Raw genomic sequence first — 22,696 nt, 5'->3', positions numbered from 1 at the left:
TTGATTTTACACATTGTATTTGATTAAACACTTTTGTGATTAGGTGTAAATTCGGTCCAAATAAGCATTCAGAAACATTCTGTGTTAAAATGTAGTTACCGTTTTAAGAAATTCCTCTCTGAATACAATCTTTGAAGGCACATACAACCACATACATAAAAGTCACTGATGCACAGCATTAAGGTTAACAATATTCTAAAATACCCTGCATTAAACGAATGTCACCATAATGCAAGGGTTAGAGCGGTGCGGGATCCTACCCTAAACCCTAAACCAGGGGTATCAAACTCATTCCATGGAGAGGCCTAGTGTCTGCTTGTTTGTGTTTTTTTCCTTTCAATTAAGCCCTAGACACCCAGGTGAGGGGAGTTCCTTACTAATTAGTTACCATGATTAATCAAGCAAGTACAATGGAGGAACGAAAACCCTCAGACACTCGGCCCTCGTGGAATGAATTTGACACATGTGCCCAAAACCTTAATCACTACACTTATCTTAACCATGGCCAGAAACCTTACATAACCCTAACCTTTTGAAATGTCTACTTCAATGGGTTAGGGACGTCCCAAGTATCCCTGATTGCATTGACCACAATGCAAGCGACACTCGGATGAATTTAGTGAATCGGTTGCCGGTAGTGACGTTGTTCCACTTCCAGAGAGGACTTCTGCATTGTTTTGATTCTGAGAGCCCCATCGCCAGCTAATTTCTGGATTTTTAACCAAAAAGAATAAGTTACAGGTTAGTGTACTCTATTGTGAACAAATTATAAAATAAAGTGAAAAACACAGACCTGCTTCACTATTGTCGGATAAACCAAAACCCTTTTAACCAGCTAAGTAGAGAGCTAGCTAAGATGCATGCTAGCTAGCGTTAAAATAGAATTAGGACATGTAACGTTATATCTTCTCAGAAGGAACTTCAGCTGTGGTAAGTCAGATAAGATAAAGATATATAACTAGTAAAGTATAGTTACCTAGCTACCTGCCTTGCAGACCAGAGACTAGTCAGCTAGCTAGTGCTTGGCAAGCTATTAAACATAGTGTCTAGTCAGACCATTACTAGGGACCTCAAACGTCCAGCCTGCTGCACAGACCCTATGGACGCTCTAGTCTAGACCAGTGGTTGGTTACACCAAAACAAGTATATATATATTTTTTCTTCAGGAAACTCAGTCCTGCTTTAAACTTACTCTTGAAACTTGTAGTAGTAAAATGCACTAGGTGCAATTTCGAATTTGGGTAGTGAATGTTATTCATTGCATACCTTTATAACTTGTCAGAAATGTCCAGATCAACTAGCCCATGTCAGCTAAAAAAAAACATATATATTTCGTTTTTTAGCCAATAGATATTATTGTACATTATGTCACTCAAATATCACATGAATGCACATTAGGCTTTGCAAAATGTATAGAATTGCAAGAACATTTGCTTTAAAATAGTGAAAACAATGTTGCACCCCATGGCAAAATGTGTATAATTGCAGGAAATAAGCTTTAAACCTGCAAAATTCTCTTCACCAACAAGAGGTGTAAACGGTCTGTGTCATAAACAGTGCTTGTGCCCATAGAAATAGACGTGGCGTGTGCCCCCCCCCCCCCCCCCCCAGTAAAACAGTTTGAGAACCGCCTGGTTAAATTGTGCTTAGGAGCACTCTAAATGGTTCAACTAGTGGGAAAAATGTGATTATTTAAAATATCTGTGGTTTTGCTTCATTTACTGTCATCCTAAATGAAGATATGGCAATGTATATTATTCTACTTACCATGATATGTATGTTACTATAACACAAGCTGATGCTTGAACACATCAAATTGGGAGGAATTACACATCCTTTTTACCTCAGATTGGTGATGTTAGTAAACAAGATGACAAGATCAATTGCTTAAAGGGATATTTCGTTTTTTTGCATTCTAGACCTAATTTTCCACTTTCTTTTAGTGTTGAAGCAGCATCCAGACAGTTGATTTTGTCAGACTTCCATTCCTAAGATTTCTTTGGCTGGCTTAGTTGCTTGCATGAGCCATATGGTGGTAGTGGCCAGACTCACCCAAAAAATGTGCTTCAAAACGTCCCACAAGAAACTCTACAGCCATCTCATGTCTTTGTGGGCTACACCCACGTCAATATCAAAATACTTGACTGTTTCCACTATTACGAGCATAAATGTGTATAACTCCCGACTTTTTACTTCCTGTTTTGCCCTCGTCTTACAACTCATTTCTACGTCACTACTACATCCGCGCACTGCTAGTCTCGCTTGGCCACACCTCCAAATTCCACAGGCCTGGTTTTGAGGTTGGCGCAGGGCAGACAACGGCTTTCAAGCGCTACACCACCCAAAATGATTCAATCAAAACATGTCTAAGTCAGACAGCTGCGAGCCTGAAGAGGATGCATACTTTGCAGAACCATAATTTATATGAGCCAGAATATGCTGATGAAGAGCATTGACAGATAGAAGCCAAGACAGCACTGGGGGAAATGGCAACAAGTGACCCGGCAGACCAGCAGCAGCACCCAGAAAGAGAGTCGCGTTGAACTGTAAATGTGAAAGATGCAAGGTAATGCCGATCAAAATTAGGTGTCTGTGCTGTTCCGATGGGACTTGATCAAGCCAACACTTGACGAACTAAATTTGTCTGCCAAAGACACTTATGGTGTCGGGAACAGCACAAGTCTGTGTGACAGATCATGCAGATTTCCCAGCCCGTATCAACACAGGAGTAATTGAAAGGTTTTTCCATGTCCCTAAGATCAACTGGGGGAAAAGGGACCACATCCAGCAGCAGCTGTCCATATAGTAAGTTAACATTTTAAATTGAAGTTATCAATAATGTACAGTATAGATATACATTTCAATATATTATGTGTCCTATAATGATCCCATATTGATCTTTTCCCATTCCATAGTCAATATTGTGATGGAATGGGCAGTCAAGGGAGAAGCTTGGAAAAGGTAACGGACGAGTAAAGCTGTCCTGCGTCGCTGACGCAATCTGTAGAAAGTATTCTTCACCTTTAGGAGTATACATTGGATTTCAGCAGTCTGAGGACACTCATCTGGTGCTCTGAACCACTTGATTCTCAAGAATGTATAAAGACTGAACACGTAATGATACCAAGTTTTATTACACATCTATGGCTATAGCCATGTAAATACAAGGTGTATAACTGCCTATGAGTATGTGAACAACAGTTACTTGTTCTTCAACATGTTCCCAAATAAAGCTTGTTTTTATGACACACAAACATGTTCCCAAATAAAGACAACACTGCAAGTATGTGTTGTAGACAATCAATTTGTAATGAAAGTAAACATGCATACATACAACTAATAGAAAAATACACTTTTGAATAGGTAAATGAACATGTAAACATGTTCTACACTACTACTTTAGCAATCCATCTACCTAGGTACCTTCTTTGACATCTAGGCTATCCGTATCCTTATCCCTATTATAGCTAGTGAAATGCTGCTAGTTTGCCTTATTCATATTTCCGTATGTATAGCCAAGCGCTCTGTTGACAAGCAAGAGATGACACCTACTCCGGAGTGTCAGACTTGTTGCTCACGTGAGTGGAACAACATACTTCAGCTGAAGTAGCTAGTCCGTTTTCTTCAAAATCATAATTGCGAATGTTTGCAGAAAACAGGTTTCTCTATAAAGGTCGCTGGCCACACACCAATACACGGATTTGAAAGTCAAACTATCACATACAGTGGCTTCAGAAAGTATTTACACCCCTTGACATTTTCCACATTTTGTTGTTACAGCCAGAATAAAATAAAAGATGTTAAAGTGGAATTGTTTTTTAGACATTTTTACAAATTAATAAAAAATTAAATGCTGAAATGTCTTGAGTCCATAAGTATTCAACCCCTTTGTTATGGCAAGCCTAAATATGTTCAGGAGTCAAAATTTGCTTAACTCCTCTCTACACCACACAAAAAATTATGTGAGGTCCCTCAGTCGAGCAGTGAATTTCAACCACAAAGACGAGGGAGGTTTTCCAATGCCTTTCAAAGGACACCTATCGGTAGATGGGGGACAAAATAAATATAAGCGGACATTGAATATCCTGTTGAGCATGGTGAAGTTATTAATTACACTTTGGATGGTGTATCAATACACCCAGTCACTACAAAGCTACAGGCATCCTTCCTAACTCAGTTGACGGAAAGGAAGGAAACCGCTCAAGGATTTCACCATGAGCCCAATAGTGACTTTCAAACATTTAGAGTTTAATGGCTGTGATAGAAGAAAACTGAGGATGGATCAACAACATTGTAGTTACTCCACAACACTAACCTAATTGACAGAGTGAGAAGGAAGCCTGTAAAGAACAAAACTATTCCAAAACATGCTTCCTGTTTGCAACAAGGCACGAAAGTAATACTGCAAAAAATGTGGCAAAGCAATACATTTCTTGTCTTGAATAAAGTGTTGTGTTTGGGGCAAATCCAATCCAACACATTACTGACTACCACTCTCCATATGTTGAAGCATAGTGGTGGCTGCATCATGTTATGGATATGCTTGTAATCATTAAGGACTGGGGCATTTTTCAGGATAAAAAAAATGTATGGAATGGAGCTAAGCACTGGCAAAATCCTAGAGGAAAACCAGTCTGCTTTCCACCAGACACTGGGCGATTAATTCACCTTTCAGCAGGACAATAACCCAAAACGCAAGGCCAAATATACACTGGAGTTGTGTACCAAGAAGTCAGTGAATGTTCCTGAGTGGCTGAGTTACAGTTTTGACATAACAAATCGTCTTAAATCTATAGCAAGACCTGAAAATGGTTGTCTAACAATGATCAACAACCAAGTTTGACGAAGAATTTTGACAAATATAATGAGCAAATGTTGCACAATCCAGGTGTGGAAAAGAAAGACTCACAGCTGTAATCGATGCCAAAGGTGCTTCTACAAAGTATTGACTCAGGAGTGTGAATAATTATGTAAATTAGATTTTCTGTATTTAATTTTCAATCAATTTGCACCAAATAATCTAGACATGTTTTCACTTTGTGTGTAGACGCGTGAGGAAAAAAACATATTTAATCCATTTTGAATTCTGGCTGTAAAAACTTTCTGAATGCACTGTAAATAGCAGCCAACTGTTGTCACTGTTGATATCCTATGGCAGGTCGTGATTCGTTGAAGTTAACTAAGAGAAAAAGTTGTTTGTTCCATTTTCCGTGAAGGGTAACCTCCTGAAATCAACATCCACCATTAGAAAATATATACTGAACAAAAATATAAACGCAACATGCATCAATTTCAAAGATTTTGAGTTACAGTTCCTATAAGGAAATTGAAATAAATTCATGAGGCCCTAATCTATGGATTTCACATGACTGGGTATACAGACATGCATCCTTCAAAAAAAAAGTAGGGGAGTTGATCAGAAAACCATTCAGTATCTGTGTGACCACCATTTGCCTCATTCAGCGCAACACATCTCCTTCGTACATAGTTGATCAGGCTGTTGATTTGTGACCTGTGGAATGTTGTCCCACTCCTCTTCAATTGTTGTGCGAAGTTGCTGGATATTGGCGGGAACTGGAACACGCTGTCATACACGTCGATCCCAAACATGCTTAATGAGTGACATGTCTGGTGACTATGCAGGCCATGGAAAAACTGGGACATTTTCAGCTTCCAGGAATTGTGTACAGATCCTTGCCACATGGGGCTGTGTCTTATCATGCTGAAACATTAAGTGATTGCAGCAGATTAATTGTGCATTCAAGTTGCCATCGATAAAATGCAATTGTGGCCGTAGCCTTCCATTGACATCAGCAAACCGCTTGCGCACATGATGCCATACACATTGTGAGGCCGGTTGGACGTACTGGCAAATTCTCTAAAACAAAGTTGTGAGGTTGCTTATGGTAGATAAATGAACATTCAATTCTCTGGCAACAACTCAGGTGGACATTCCTGCAGTCAGCGTGCCAGTTGCACGCTCCCTCAACTTGAGACATCTGTGGCATTGTGTTGTGTGACAAAACTGCACATTTTAGTGGCTTTTTATTGTCCCAAGCACAAGGTGCACCTGTGTAATGATCATGCTGCTTAATCAGCTTCTTGATATGCCACACATACAGGTGGATGGATAATCTTGGCAAAGGGGAAGTGCTCACTAAAAGGGATGCAAACATTTGTGCTCAAAATTTGAGAGAAATAAGCTTTTTGTGCGTAAGTACAATTTCGGTGATCTTTTATTTCAGCTCATGAAACATGGGCCCAACGCTTTACATGTTGCGTTTTATATTTTTGTTCAGTGTACATTCAAGGACAAGCACATTTTTACATTGTTGGAGGGAAATGCTTTAAAACTCTGGCCCTGGGAACCCAAAGGGGTGCACGTTCTCTCCCCCGGCCCCCACCCAACCCCAATGAAAGGATTGATGGGTGCCAGGGGACACCAAGACCTAGAAGCACAACTCAGAGGTATACAGACAGGTATGGTAACAGATTTAATAGCAGGATCAAGCAATCCACACACAATGGATGCATATCAAATATTTAAAAATAAAGAACAGCATCAGTAAGCCAGACAATTTACAAGCCAAATGGAGGGTCTGGCCCTTGTAGAATATCTATAAAGGTTCCCCAGGTGGAATGAAATACATTTTAAAAGTACAACATATTTTCTTATAGTTTTAATAAAGTGAATCAAATTGTGCAGTCATCGACCGTGCAATGGAGGGTGGACGTTTTACCACTCAAGAATTACACATCTCTTGGCGAGGATAGTAGAAAAAGCAAGTGCATCCTAAACTAGTCTGGACACCATTAAGTCAGTAGGTTGGTAGACCAAAAAGGGCAACCAGAGGGCACAATTCTACATTGACTCCAAAAATTACAGACGTCAAAACATAACGATCTTGGGAGCAAAACGTATATGACAGGGATGCAAACTAGTCACCTTTCAGCGAAATTGGACGTTTTAAATCCAAAATAGGTGACCTACGTGATTCCTGTAGATCCGATGAGCAGTTTTTTTAAGATGTTTTTTTTCCCAAGTTCAATATTTAGATGTGTGTGTGGTCACAAGCATTCTATTATAAAGGCTGTCATGGCTAACTAATATTAGTGGATTGTTTTTTTCTCAGGACTTGAGTGTCATTTGCAGTAAAATCTTGGCAACAAATAACATTGGATTGCTTTCTTTACATGTTTTAGCTGTGAGTTAGGTTCACATTAACCACTTTTTATTTTACACACAGAGACTGGTCATGTAGATTATATTATTTGTTGTTTAATTAGTTAAAACCTGCATTTCCCCCTAGCGTCACCTTTTTGGGCCCTCAGCAGTTTGATATGAGTAAGATCTGCAGAAGCTTCTACATCGGTCACATAGAGGGTAGGGTCTAGGTTTGGATACATTTGACTTAGCCTGGACTTAGTCCAATAGATTCGGTGTAGCAGCTTGAACTGAACAAGTGCATGTCTAGCACAAATAGACGATGTATGAACACTCAACAATACTTGCTGAAGAAAGAAGAATTCATAGTTAAAATCTTCCCATTTTGTTTTAATGTTCAGAATAGAGGAGGGTTGTACCAATGAGAGAGAGAGAGGCATATTGTTGCAATTTCTTTTCAGGCCCTGGATTAAAATAGTATCTAATAGTGAAGCTGCTTTCCGTTCTTGAGTTAGTTTTTAGCATCTTTTACTTACGGTTTTGTGCACCAGCTTTATTAAACAGCTGAACATATATTTTACAGTGGTTTAGATGGTACAATGATTCTCCAGGATACACTATGCATTGTTTGTTTTGTCACCAACTGAAATTAGGCAAACCATTAAAATTCTAGCAACCAGGAAATGGTGGAATGATTTCGGCATATTGCAATCAAATTGTAAATCAGCTATCATGCTGGTTAATGCAATGGATGTCTATTGAATTTGGAAAAATTCACACACTCGGCCCCGCCCCGCCCCACCTACTCAGCCGGTACTGAGTTGCGGTCGTATTGACTGGGGTTGTTCAGAATGCAAAATGACTTGTAGATCAATGACTGTCAACACAGTTACATGCTTAGTTCCACACTGAAGGAGAGGACGCATCAGTCGTCACAAAATATGAGGTATTTCTGGAAGTTAGAAATAAAGTCATATGAGAAAAAAATCATTTTTGAATTGGCGATTCGTATTGTTTGAATTGATTTTCTGACCGACGCATGCTACATTTGGATCGGTTTGGAGTCCGCAGACCGATGCGGTCACATCTTAAACATTTGAATCGGGAACCGATGCGAATTGGTGAATCATTACATTCCTACTTTTATCCCAATTTGTTTTTAATGGTTTAGGCCGAAGTGGTTATCTAATGCGCTCATTTCTTTTTGTAGAACAGTCCAAACGATTGGAGTGAGAGTCAAGTGTTAAAGGATAAGGGCATGACATCACGGCGTCCAGCATGCAGACAGCAAACATGGCATAGCAAACGTTGACACTGACTCAACTGGGTCTCAATGTCAGTGTTTCACTATCAAAGAGCAAAGAAAGGAATAGTCACCTCTATTTCCAGTTTCACTAACTTCCTGTTAGTCACGGTGTGCACTGCACACTAAGGACCAACATGTTAGGCCTATTTGCCTGTTTCGTCTTATAGGCCACAGCCTGAGCCACAATAATGAACTTTCTCCTGTGAGAGCTCATTCATGTGGATCATTGATTCTCCACCATATTGCTTTTACCTGTCTTATATAGGAATATACAAGTAAATCACCTTGATGAAGGAAGGATGCATTGAAAAACATTTGAATTCTACAGTTAACTGCAAAAATAAAGAAAACACCAACATAAGATGTCATAGAAGTTAATTGGGCTCCCGAGTGGCGCAAGACACTGCATCTCAGTGCAAGAGGTGTCACTGAAGTACTTGGTTCAAATCCAGGCTGCATCACATCCGGCTGTGATTGTGAGTCCCATAGGGCGGCGCACAATTGGTCCAGCGTCGTCCGGGTTTGGCCGGGGGTAGGCCGTCATTGTAAATAAGAATTTGTTCTTAACTGACTTGCCTGGTTAAATAAAGGTTATATTTTAAAAATAGGGCGTTGGGCCACCACGAGCCGCCAGAACAGCTACAATGTGCCTCGGCATAGATTCTACAAGTGTCTGGAACTCTATTGGAGGGATGAGACACCATTCTTCCATGAGAAATTTCATCATTTGGTGTTTTGTTGATGGATGTGGAAATCGCTGTCACAGGCACCGTTCCAGAATTTCCCATGTGTTCAATTGGGTTGAGATCTGGTGACTGAGACACACACACACACCCTTTAAACCCCCTATGCTCCTTTGAGACCCCTCTTTCATTGCGATGTGTAATGGAAACGGCACATATGGGATACGTTTTCATCTGTTTGGGGGGTGGATTTTTATTTTGTTAAACTTCCTTAAATGTGACAAATTATGATGGAAATTGTTTTTTGAATAAATTATGATTGCTGAATCATTTCAAGGTACGCGGGGCAAAATCTATTTTTTCAAACAATAAACATTTTCTCTGCAGGACAAGGATTGTCCTGACTTTCAAGAATTCCTGAATTGCTTCACTTTGCTTTTGTGGTTGGCAAGTTTCACCACAATTATTTCAGATCTCCAGGGGTGTAAGTTTCACAAAGTCACAGACTGTGGCGATACGTTGGAACATGATAATTATTAGAATAGGGCAGATATTAGTCAATTATTGCATTCTATCCATGCTGGCTACCTGAAACATGAGGGCACACAGGCTGTCACCAATTTATTCATGGACAATTTGCCTAAATGGGTAATTGAAACACTTCAACCACTACAATTATATTCGACACTAAGTTTGAGATTTTTTTTTTTAGGTCTGACGTTTTACGTCCAGCTGTTTTTATCGACATGATAGTTAAATCGAAACGCACCCTTGCAGGCAAATGCTGCATCTATTTTCTATGCAAACTTTCTAAATGTCGACACAAAATGACTGGACAAGTTAATGGAAACAACTGCCAAAATAATGGGTAACTGGGCATTTTTCTAAATGACCCTAAGCATGGTGCTTAATTGCTTAATTAACTCAGAAACCACACCTGTGTGGAAGCACCTGCTTTCAATATACGTTGTATCCCTCATTTACTTAAGTTTTTCATTTATTTTGTCAGTTACCTGTGTGTGTGTACTGTGATTTCCCTTGCAGTAGAGGGCACTAATGCTTCATTCCACTTTCCTCTGGGTAGAATTTTCTTTCTTGACACGCATTCTTGGTCTGTCTGGAGTTCCTTAGTAAACCAGACCAATAAGGGTCATTTAAACTGCAGCAATCAAGTAATTGTTTCATGCTTTTGCTTTCACTGCGTTTCTCCTAGGATTGTTTTCAGTAGCAATGGCAACAGTAGTGTTATTTTTGTAGATATATATTTTTTTACAATGACTTAGTCACTTCTGTCTTTTAAAAAAAAAAAGGACATTCTACTCCAATGCATGAAAATTCAATTATGCTGACACCACCTGAAATAACTTGATGCGTGCCACAGAGCAAGCGCAAGAGGTGGCTCTGCTCGTGGCTCTCATTTGCGCTTCTGCTCACTTTTTGAAGGTAGTTTTGGGAGCCATTGATAGGATATTTTGAATTACAGGAAAGTCTGCAAGATTATACTTTTTTTGTAGCAGTCTGCAGAAATGTTTACACTGTTATAAGGTGCTGTATGCACAATCGGAACTAATGTTGTTCGTTTTCACAGTAGGCTCCTTTCCTGGAGGCTGAGGCGATGGAAGAGCAGACAGGCTCACCTGGTAACACAGACAACAGCAGCCAGAGAAATGAAGAGGAGGTGAGACCATGGCATTTAAATAACCATTACACACTCAGGGCTGGTTTCCCGGACCCAGATTAAAAGCCTGGACTGTAAAACGTTCAATGGTGTGTTAGAGAATGGCTGGAACAAAAGCCACCACCCCTTGCCTAGAGTTAGCTTGCCTGGAATCCAAACTGTTTCAAGAGGATATACGTTTTTTGATTCCAGAGTAAGCACCATTTATGATAAGTGCTAACTTTAGCTGTGTTTGTTTTGCCACATCTCCCCACCCTTCCCTCCAACCTCTCCGCAGAAGCCCAGGCGGAGCAGCTGGACCAAGGGCCGTAAGAGGAAGAAGCCAGTGAAGGACAGCAACGCCCCCAAGGCACCGCTGACGGGCTACGTGCGCTTCATGAACGACCGGCGTGAGCAGCTGAGGGCCGAGCGGCCTGACGTGCCCTTCCCAGAGATCACCAGGATGCTGGGCAATGAGTGGAGCAAGCTGCCGCCGGAAGACAAGCAGGTTAGCCATGCAGCTACACTGGCCTGAAAGGGTTAACCCCCTAAGGTCTATGTCCGTGCCCCCGCTGAAATCTAATTAGCATCATCAAAAAATCCCAATTAAAATCTGTCGGTTTAAGCTAGAGATACTGTTTCAGTTTATTTTTGCACTGGATGCGTCTCAATCCACCGCATCCGCCTATGTCGCACAAGGTGACTGAGCTAGAGCAGTGTTTGTCAGACCATGAGACATCCTGAAAATCGGGATTCTCACAAAATCGTCAGTAGTGTCCAAACGGTTTGGGCTACAATATGACCCATCTGTGGTAAGGTGAGACTCTCACAAACACGTAAACATTGTTTTTCTCTAGGACCCCCACAGGCCTCACAAGACTCAACTGAAAGTCTCCCGGTACCAAAACAATGAATGTTTAGTTAAATACATGTATAAAAAATATATACATTTGGAGGGGGGGGGGGGGTGAAACTATCTGTTGTCCCATGTAGTGAATCTGTTATTCAATGAGTTTGTATGGGATAATAGTAGTAAGGCCAAATACACATTTTCATCAAATTATTTATTATATAAACTCAGCAAAAAAAGAAACGTCCCTTTTTAAGGACCCTGTCTTTCAAAGATAATTCGTAAAAATCCAAATAACTTCACAGATCTTCATTGTAAAGGGTTTAAGTACCGTTTCCCATGCTTGTTCAATGAACCATAAACAATTAATGAACATGCATCTGTGGAACGGTCATTAAGACACTAACAGCTTACAGACGGTAGGCAATTAAGGTCGCGGTTATGAAAACATAGGACACTAGAGGCCTTTCAACTGACTCTGAAAAACACCAAAAGAAAGATGCCCTTGGTCCCTGCTCATCTGCGTGAACGTGCCTTACATGGAACCCAAATCGGCTGCGCGCGTGTGCCATCGTGCATACATTTATTTTGTCCCCCTACACCAAACGCGATCACGACACGCAGGTTAAAATATCAAAACAAGCTCTGAACCAATGGCATTAATTTGGGGACAGGTCGAAAAGCATTAAACATGTATGGCAATTTAGCTAGTTAGCTTGCACTTGCTAGCTAATTTGTCCTATTTAGCTAGCTTGCTGTTGCTAGCTAATTTGTCCTGGGATATAAACATTGAGTTGTTATTTTACCTGAAATGCAATAGGTCCTCTAATCCGACAATTAATCCACACATAAAACGGCCAACCGAATCGTTTCTAGTCATCTCTCCTCCTTCCAGGCTTTTTCATCTTTGAATTTATATGGTGATTGGCATCTACACTTTCATAGTATTACCACGACGACCGGCAAAACATTTCGTCTTTCAATCACCCACGTGGGTATAACCAATGAGGAGATGGCACATGGGTACCTGCTTCTATAAACCAATGAGGAGATGGGAGAGGCAGGACTTTCAGCGTGATCTGCGTCAGAAATAGAATGGAGTTCTATTTTAGCCCTTGGCATCGCAGACGCTCGTTGGTGCGCGTGAGCAGTGTGGGTGCAATATTTGAATAACATGGATTTCTAAATGTATTTTGCGACGCTCGCGCATGCGACGTGTCTGGTCTGGTCAGCATGTTAGGCATGCTGCAAGGAGGCATGAGGACTGCAGACGTGGCCAGGGCAATAAATTGCAATGTCCGTACTGAGACGCCTAAGACAGCGCTACAGGGAGACAGGTCGGACAGCTGATCGTCCTCGCAGTGGCAGACCACGTGTAACAAACAACAAACTGAACTTGTTGTCATTGCAGGTAATCTCAATGCTGTGCGTTACAGGGAAGTCATCCTCCTCCCTCATGTGGTACCCTTCCTGCAGGCTCATCCTGACATGACCCTCCAGCATGACAATGCCACCAGCCATACTGCTCGTTCTGTGCGTGATTTCCTGCAAGACAGGAATGTCAGTGTTCTGCTATGGCCAGCGAAGAGCCCAGATCTCAATCCAATTGAGCACGTCTAGGACCTGTTGGATCGGAGGTTGAGGGCAAGGGCCATTCCCCCCCAGAAATGTCAGGGAATTTGCATGTGCATTGGTGGAAGAGTGGGGTAACATCTCACAGCAAGAACTGGCAAATCTGGTGCAGTCCATGAGGAGGAGATGCACTGCAGTACTTAATACAGCTGGTGGCCACACCAGATACTGACTGTTACTTTAGATTTTTACACATTTTAATAATGTGTCCCCTTTGTTCAGGGACACATTATTCAATTTCTGTCAGTCACATGTCTGTGGAACTTTTTTTCAGTTTGTCTCAGTTATTGAATCTTGTTATGTTCATACAAATATTTACACATGTTAAGTTTGCTGAAAATAAACGCAGTTGACGTTTCTTTTTTTGCTGAGTTTTATATGTATATAATATAATAATAATATAATAAAAATAATATACTTAGGTCTTAATTTTAAATCAAGTAGCAAAATGATCCTTGTATGACCTTCTTAAGCAGCCTTAAATTAACCATTCAAGAGAATACTTTTTGCTCATTATTGTGGATCGTTACTCCAAATACAGTACAAAGTATTCCTATTCTGTTGGTTTTGATGGATGCCATGAACATTGATCTATTGTAAGGAAATCTCCACCTGGACAGATTTCCTTGTACTACAACAATCCGGTCAGGTATATCCTGTTGATTGTATTTTTTGGGTGACCGATATTTTAGCATTTTGAAGGGCGATTGCTCATTTTTGTTTGTTGATTGACTTTGGGACTATTTTTGGATTGGATTCTGGACTTCCATATTGACATTGCGAATTGTGTTGGGATTCTATTTGGGATTTGGACTTTATTTTGGGCCTATTTGTAAGAAAGTGAATTGTTTATTTTGATGGAAACTCATTTGACGACAACATGTGATAATTTTGCTCACTTGATATAATTTTGTCTGTCTTGCTTTGGTTGCTCTCATATGAACACAGTATTTCTTTGAACTTTAATAATGTAGAATGGTTTTAGATTCAAGCCGATTGTTACACAGTTGATGGATAGTGTCACAATCTCTTTAACTGGAGGAAACTGGTATTCAAATGAGTTGTGCCCACTCTATGGGGTCCAAGTTGCTCCAACATTTTACCACCCTCTGTCATCTCCCCCCCCCCCCCCCATTTGCTTATTAGCAGCACAGCAATTCGGCTACAGCCGTCAATATTAATTCGAATTTTGAATCAATCAAAAAGGTTTTAAGCGGCTATGATTGATATCCTGTTTCTCTCTCTCTCTCCCCCTCTGTATCTCTCCCTCTTCTCTGTGTGCAGCGCTACCTGGACGAGGCGGAGAGGGACAAAGAGCGCTACATGCGTGACCTGGAGAAGTACCAGAAGACGGAGGCCTACAAACACTTCACCCGGAAGGTGCAGGAGAAACAGAAGGTCAAGAGGCACCGGGGAGGTAAAACACCACCGAAAGAGTGGCGTCATGTTCATTAGGGCATGCAACGGTTGATCCTATAACGCTCCTCTCAAGGGCTGCATCCCAATATAAAACAGTCTTCCTTTTCTTTATAACCACTGATCAGGAAAAAAAGGCCAGTGCACCTTTGAAACTTGACAATGTTTGCCCCCACGGGCTCAGATGGGTTTGAAACATATTTCTCCCTACAGATCACCTGTGTTGAAGGAAAATAGTTAGGTTCAACAGCCCACACAAGCCTTTCACATGTGCTTTCTGTTCAATATGATACATTGGCAAGCTGCTCTTTTGTTATACCTTCAAATAAGACAGATGAGAAAAAGCATCCCATCGGAAACACTGGAGGTGTACAATACAACCTCGTTATCAGATACATTTATTTGATTGCCGAGCTTCTCTGCGCTTTGGGATGGCTCCCTTTACTAGTTTAAAACGTCTCTTTGACTCATCCTGAATTAGTTCAAGATGTAGCAAAGGCACGCTGCGCAGAGGAAGCATGAATCATCTCCTGTCCCTTTAAAAAAAAATATTCCTTCCTTTCTCACAGATGGCGGGCACCAGGTAGCCAACGAATCTCTTCACGAGGTGAGTTGACCCTACCACACCCAATCCCTCCTATACGCTAACGCAAACAAATAGCTAAAAGTGCTCGTCTTGAAGAAAATCCAAATGGGTCCAGTCGATTGGCTCGAGGGCTGGAAACAGCAAGGTTGTTGCGCTAGTCAAACCAGGGAATGGTTAATATGATGATGGAAATGGTCCCGTAGGGCTCAGTTGGTAGAGCGAGGAGCTTGCAACGCCAGGGTTGTAGGTGTCTGCTAAATGACTAACATGGAAATGGTACCGTAGGGCTCAGTTGGTAGAGCGAGGAGCTTGCAACGCCAGGGTTGTAGGTGTCTGCTAAATGACTAACATGGAAATGGTCCCGTAGGGCTCAGTTGGTAGAGCGAGGAGCTTGCAACGCCAGGGTTGTAGGTGTCTGCTAAATGACTAACATGGAAATGGTACCGTAGGGCTCAGTTGGTAGAGCGAGGAGCTTGCAACGCCAGGATTGTAGGTGTCTGCTAAATGACTAACATGGAAATGGTACCGTAGGGCTCAGTTGGTAGAGCGAGGAGCTTGCAACGCCAGGGTTGTAGGTGTCTGCTAAATGACTAACATGGAAATGGTACCGTAGGGCTCAGTTGGTAGAGCGAGGAGCTTGCAACGCCAGGGTTGTAGGTGTCTGCTAAATGACTAACATGGAAATGGTCCCGTAGGACTCAGTTGGTAGAGCGAGGAGCTTGCAACGCCAGGGTTGTAGGTGTCTGCTAAATGACTAACATGGAAATGGTACCGTAGGGCTCAGTTGGTAGAGCGAGGAGCTTGCAACGCCAGGGTTGTGGGTGTCTGCTAAATGACTAACATGGAAATGGTACCGTAGGGCTCAGTTGGTAGAGCGAGGAGCTTGCAACGCCAGGGTTGTAGGTGTCTGCTAAATGACTAACATGGAAATGGTCCCGTAGGACTCAGTTGGTAGAGCGAGGAGCTTGCAACGCCAGGGTTGTAGGTGTCTGCTAAATGACTAACATGGAAATGGTACCGTAGGGCTCAGTTGGTAGAGCGAGGAGCTTGCAACGCCAGGGTTGTGGGTGTCTGCTAAATGACTAACATGGAAATGGTACCGTAGGGCTCAGTTGGTAGAGCGAGGAGCTTGCAACGCCAGGGTTGTAGGTGTCTGCTAAATGACTAACATGGAAATGGTACCGTAGGGCTCAGTTGGTAGAGCGAGGAGCTTGCAACGCCAGGGTTGTGGGTGTCTGCTAAATGACTAACATGGAAATGGTCCCGTAGGGCTCAGTTGGTAGAGCGAGGAGCTTGCAACGCCAGGGTTGTAGGTGTCTGCTAAATGACTAACATGGAAATGCAGCTTGAAAAAGGTCTGTTCTGTAGTAATCGCCCCATTAGCGTAAATTATAATGCTGCAGTCACAATTGATCACACGTGAACAACTTAATGATTTGTTGTATGTTGGGCATTCTTATAAGGACCTTGGCACGATATCCTCACCTAAGTACCCCAACTTCTCAAGGGTCCGGCCCCCTCTCGCTTCACATTAAGCACTTACTGGAGCGGCACTAAAGCCGGATTAAACCCGCTTTGACACTCATTTGTGTACGGCTGCAAGCCCATGGCTTCTGGTAAGTGTGTAATTCATTTTTATGGAGTTAAGCACTGTAATTAAAGGGTATGGCCTTTTCAGACACAGGAGGGAAAACACCAAGGTAACTTCTTAGCTGGAATGAGCCGTTCTGAAACGGCACCAGCATTTCTTTCAGATTAGCATACTCTTTAGGCGGGGCGTAAAGGCTTGCGAAGCAACATCCAGGACTGTAGGGCACAGACACAAGACAATGTTTTCAATTCATACTTATTGCTCTTATTTGAGCACTACATCTCATTCCCACTTTTTAAAAGAAGATTCCACTCATAATGCATTGTGGTATATGGCTATTTAACTGCATAGTGTAACTTTGCTTATGACCATCTACTGCTAAATGACTAAAATGTTGTAACCAAGCGTCCCCCTTTTCCAGAGTTTCAATGCGCTATCCAGTGAGTGGCCAATCTCCACCTGCTGCCATCCCACTGCCCATACAAGATGAATGAGCACAGTCCAACACTCATTAGTCCACATCACAACAGCAAAGATCACTTTTACTACAAGGGACCACTGTGCCAGTCTAGCAATAGACACTAGTGTTCAGTCCAATGAGAAATTATTGTGGTTTAGGGAAATGATTGGTGGCAACAGTGTTTAAACTGTTAGATTTGTACATCTTTTTTTATTTAGCAGGCTTCTTATCCAGAGCAACTTACGTCGCAGCCACCAAATGTTGGTGCAATGCATATGGTTGATCAGAGCTTCAAACCATTTCCTCCCCCTCTCAAACGTGTTCACTCAGTTTTACAAGCGTCTCTCTCTCTCACCCACTCGCTCATTTTTTCCCCCCCTCCACCCCATCAGAAGGACACAGAGGGCAAAGAAAGGTCTGTGTTCGACATTCCCATCTTCACAGAGGAGTTTCTCAACCACAGCAAAGGTACACAGCATTTTTGCTTTGCAATGTTTTATTTTACTCCGGTAACTTCCTCCCCAATACTAAATTGCTGTTGACTAGAGCACCTGTACTCATCCCCAAAATATCTGCCCCCGCTTTAGGTAACAACACAATAGCAACTGAAGACGCAGAGGATTCAGTTGAATTATTGATACTATTTACCCTCCCTGCTACCTCACATCACGTACCTTAACACCCGTTTCCTGCTGACCGGGGCATTTGTCTGTCTTCGCCCGCAGCGCGGGAGGCGGAGATGCGTCAGCTGCGCAAGACCAACATGGAGTATGAGGAGCGTAACGCGGCACTGCAGAAGCACGTGGAGAGCATGCGCGGCGCCGTGGAGCGCCTGGACGGCGACGTGAGGCAGGAGAGGGGACGCAACGGGCTGCTCCAGCAGCACCTGGAGACCCTGCGCCAGGCCCTGACCAGCAGCTTCTCCTCTGTGGCCCTTCCTGGTGAGAGAGAGACGCACACACACACACACACACACTTACACGGGTATATAAAAACAATCTCACACACACACACACACACACACACACACATATATGGGTAAATGCTACACACACACACGCATTTATGGGTAAATGCTACACACACAGACACTCATCAACTGTATTGCATTCATGTGTGTCTATTTTGCATTGGCCCGGGGTGCTCCTTACTGTCCCCATCACACACGCTTCAGTACCTCAGCTCAAGGTCTTATGTGATCACTTCAGGGAAACAGCGGATATCTTTTGTTCATTACCATCACCCCTCACTTCAACGGCTACTTCAAACCGCAGAGGCCCTGTTTGAAAACTTCTGCCTCCTGTCACCTTTTGAGAACAAATTTTCTGTGATTATGCAAGTCCTCCTTGTTGATAAATTATTCAATATTTTCGGGGGATTATAACCAGGAGCCTGATTTGACATTTCCTCCTGTGTGAAATTTGCATAGATAATCTTCAGAGGGAAACACAAGTAAAAGCTCCTTGTTTTTATTCTTGTGTGTTTTGTAACCCTGGGTCAGCCCTTAACGTCCCTCCACCGTTCCTTGGTTCTATGAGTTCTACACCTTGATATTGTAAACAGGGCAATATTCATTAGGCACTGAACAGACTGAAACATGGAGGGACTACCTGGATTTTTCCGAAAAGAAAATGCTCGTATTCCTTTTCCATTGCTAAATGTTTTGCTACGATGTACCCTAGTTAAATAGGACTCAGGCCTGTATACATTCCCATGCTCAAGCTACCCTCTCGCCTGCAGTTAGTGGGGAGACCCCCACCCTGGACACCATCGACTCCTACATGAAAAAGCTCCATGGTATCATCCTGAGTAACCCGCAGGAGCACGACAACCTCATCGGCACCGTAAGAGAGGTGGTCAACCGGCTGGACAGGTAACTACCTAGTTTTTTATATATTTTTTTATATTTGACTAATAATTGCATGGTGAAATTATATTATCACAAAGAAGTTTACCGAACACTCTTTCCTATTGTTTTGAAAGAACTGTATAAATCCTAGTTAATTCCTTTTTCATATACACTACATGACCAAAAGTATGTGGACACCTGCTCTTCGAACATCTCATTCCAAAATCATGGGAATTAATATGGAGTTGGTCCACACTTTGTTGATATAGCGGCCTCCACTCTCTGGGAATGCTTTCCACTAGATTGCTGCAGGAATTTGCCACGGGTATTAGTGAGGTCGGGCACTGGTGTTGGGCGATTAGGCATGGCTTGCAGTCAGCGTTCTTTTTCATCCCAAAGGTGTTCGATAGGGTTGAGGTCAGGGCTCTGTGCAGGCCAGTCAAGTTCTTCCACACCGATCTCGACAAACCATTACCATTTCTGTATGGTCCTCGCTTTGTGCACGGGGGCATTGTCATGCTGAAACAGGAAAGGGCCTTACCCAAACTGTTGCCACAAAGTTGGAAGCACAGAATCGTCTAGAATGTCATTGTATGCTGTAGCGTTAAGATTTCCCTTCTCTGGAACTAAGGGGCCTAGGCCGAACCATGAAAAACAACCCCAGACCATTATTCCTCCTCCACCAAACTTTACACTATGCATTCGGGCAGGTAGCGTTCTCCTGGCATCTGCCAAACCTATATTCGTCCGATCGAATGCGATGGTGAAGCGTGATTCATCCCTCCAGAGAACGCATTTACACTGTTCCAGAGTCCAATGGCGGCGAGCTTTACACCACTCCAGCCGACGCTTGGCCTTGCGCATGGTGATCTTAAGCTTGTGTGCGGCTGCTCGGCCATGGAAACCCATTTCACGAACAGTTGATGTGCTGACGTTGCTTCCAGAGGAAGTTTGGAACTCTGTAGTGAGTATTGCAACTGAGGACAGACGATTTTTACACGCTTTAGCACTCTGCGGTCCCGTCCTGTGAGCTTGTTACCTACCACTTTGCGGTTGAGCTGTTGTTGCTCCTAGATGTTTCCACTTCACAATAACAGCACTTACAGTTGACCGGGGCAGCTCTAGCAAGGCAGAAATTTGACAAACTGAATTGTTGGAAAGGTGGCATCCTATGATGGTGCCACATTAAGTCACTAAGGCCATTCTACTGCCAATGTTTGTCTATGGAGATTGCATGGCTATGTGCTCGATTTTATACACCTGTCAGCAATGTCTGTGGCTGAAATAGCCGAATACACTAATTTACAGAGGTGACCACATACTTTTGTATATATAGTGTACCTTCATCATGGGATATTCTCTTTGATCCTAAGCTTAGGATTTCCCCCAACATTGCTTGCAGTAAAACCAGACTGAGCTAGCTGCAATTGAACCATAGTCCTAGGTTAATGACAGCCTGGGGCTAGGAAACCCATTTAAAAACTCTTAATATCTTTTGTGATTATTTTCTCTTTTGTAGGTAATTGGACTCAGCTGGACTATTTGACTGTTGTGGCCACAGGGATTGTGAGAATCCAAACCTCTTCCTACCACTTCATTGTCTGGTACAGTTTAGGATTGCCACCGAGACGTTGATTTTAAAACACCTTTTATTAACTTTAGTGAAGTGAAAATGTGTTGGAATTTTTTTTTTTTTTTTATCTGTTGACGCTATCAGTGTAGTTAATTGTTTTATAGAAAATGCCGTCCTGGAGATGTCAGTTCAAAAATGACTTTGTACTGTAAGATTCCAAACGTCATGTGTCATTCCAGCCCCATTCCAAGCATAAATAACTTCTCTGCCACTGTGTCAACGTAATGATGTGCATATAGAAGTATTTGGTTGACATTTGAATTCACTTAAGCCTGTATGTGTACTGTTCTTTTTATTTGTCAAATATTTTTTCATGTCAAGATTTGAGTCTCTTCAAATGTTAGCTGATTTGAGAAATGTCACATTGTGTTTGTGTTGCATCACACATAAGCAGGGGTGGTTTGTATTCTATAGCAAAAGCTTTTGTTAAAAAAAAATCTGTGCCAGTCCAAATTTCTTTTGATAGTTGTGGGAAAAGTACTCGTTTGTCTTCAATAAAATGCATTTACAGAACAGTGTTTAATTAACCTATTTTCACTGTATAGATAAATCCACATTACCCAGGTAAAAACGTGTTTAAAAAAAAAAAATTGGTCTTCCACTTTAACACAAACTTCCATACACTTTAAGTCAGAAGTGGGGGGGGGGATATATTTAATTTTTATCCAGTCAGATAAACACTCCAAATAGTCAACCCGACCGCTCAGAGGCGTCCGCATGGTCCTAAAGCACACCGCTGCCTTCTTTTGTATCACATTCCAATGATAAAACTGGGGGGGGACAAAAATGCAACCTCAGTGAAAGTTGTGCCTCTGCTTTAAATAATTGCTTAGTCTGCTGCACAAAAGTAACTAAACGCATTGCCGCAATGATATCCATGTGTAGCAGAGCATCAGACTTAGTATTTGGTGCATCTTACATTTTGACTATGCAGGAAATGTACATATTACAGATATACAAAGTATACCTTATATGCATGATCACGGATGAGTGTCTGGGAAACACAAAATGTCACATTGGGTAACGGCTCCTTCATAAAAAGTTCCGATAAGTTCATCCTTAGACACATTTTCTCAGTGAATTGCAAAAAAAACCTCATCCCTTTCATCGCCCTGTTGGATACTACATTTTCCACATGACAAATAGGCATGCATCTATCAGTTCTCAGAAATGTATGCTTTTTGAGGTCTGTTCGGTTTTCGTTCGTTATTTTAAAAAAAGGTCACGGTTCTCCATTTCAGTTTAGATTATTTGGGTTGAATGCTGTAACACAGAATAAAATAAAAGTCCCATGATGGTAGTGAGTGCCCATAACTGCTTATCGCTTATTAACCATTTATTCACATTACTTTCAAATAGTTCAGTTGTGTACATTACATTCCAAGTAATCTCATCTCTATAGAGCTGCTGCCTATGCTGTCTGACGAAATCACTATTTGTAGTTTTCAAAGTAAATAAGGCATACTTTTATGACTGGTAACTATCAATCACTTAGATCATGTATTTTCAGGTAGAGATACCTGATACCCCTCATGATCGTGCATTCTTCTCTCTTCAGTAGGCGTAAAAAAGAAACAGACCAGACAAGTAGATGCGCAATGGATTATGGCCATTTGTAGTTAATTATCACAGTTTATGCACTACAACTATGTAGAATAGTGGCCTGTTGGAAACTACAACTCCCTACTACATTGCTCAGTTCAGCCTGGATCTGATTTACCTATAGAGAAACTGTGCATTGAGGTTAAAGAAGAAAGACATGAAAATCAGTCAATTGTTTAAAAAAACGAAAAATAACCGAAATATTGGTTAATCGCTCAGCACTACTATCAGATGAACTCAAGAGAAGTTCAACTCTAGGACACTGA

General features: G+C 41.9%; 1 protein-coding gene across 3 annotated transcripts; it reads left to right on the top strand.

The window, feature by feature from the left end:
• The first annotated feature begins 641 nt into the window (after positions 1 to 641).
• Positions 642 to 21,341, top strand: hmg20a (high mobility group 20A). Of its 3 annotated transcripts, none has more exons than XM_039017098.1 (9): positions 642 to 741; positions 10,743 to 10,832; positions 11,113 to 11,319; positions 14,578 to 14,710; positions 15,279 to 15,316; positions 17,739 to 17,814; positions 18,072 to 18,287; positions 19,087 to 19,219; positions 20,715 to 21,341. In XM_039017098.1, the coding sequence occupies exons 2-9, from the start codon at positions 10,770 to 10,772 to the stop codon at positions 20,716 to 20,718; spliced, it is 870 nt and encodes a 289-aa protein (XP_038873026.1). In that variant the 5' UTR covers positions 642 to 741; positions 10,743 to 10,769; the 3' UTR covers positions 20,719 to 21,341. The 3 variants fall into 3 exon arrangements, with proteins under 3 accessions (XP_038873026.1, XP_038873024.1, XP_038873025.1); XM_039017096.1 differs by having other exon boundaries at positions 11,110 to 11,319; XM_039017097.1 differs by lacking the exon at positions 20,715 to 21,341 and having other exon boundaries at positions 11,110 to 11,319; positions 19,087 to 19,223.
• Positions 21,342 to 22,696: the final 1,355 nt, after the last annotated feature.

The sequence above is a fragment of the Salvelinus namaycush genome, chromosome 21 (assembly GCF_016432855.1).
Source record: "Salvelinus namaycush isolate Seneca chromosome 21, SaNama_1.0, whole genome shotgun sequence".
Classification (NCBI taxonomy): domain Eukaryota; kingdom Metazoa; phylum Chordata; class Actinopteri; order Salmoniformes; family Salmonidae; genus Salvelinus; species Salvelinus namaycush.
This window is presented reverse-complemented; position numbering and strand designations above follow the sequence as displayed.

Excerpts from the sequence above, each read along its gene's own strand:
- hmg20a (XM_039017096.1), top strand. The coding sequence starts at position 10,770 with ATGGAAGAGCAGACAGGCTCACCTGGTAACACAGACAACAGCAGCCAG. Across the intron at positions 17,815-18,071 it reads GTTTCTCAACCACAGCAAAG|CGCGGGAGGCGGAGATGCGT; the intron begins GTACACAGCATT and ends CTTCGCCCGCAG. Across the intron at positions 18,288-19,086 it reads CTCCTCTGTGGCCCTTCCTG|TTAGTGGGGAGACCCCCACC; the intron begins GTGAGAGAGAGA and ends TCTCGCCTGCAG.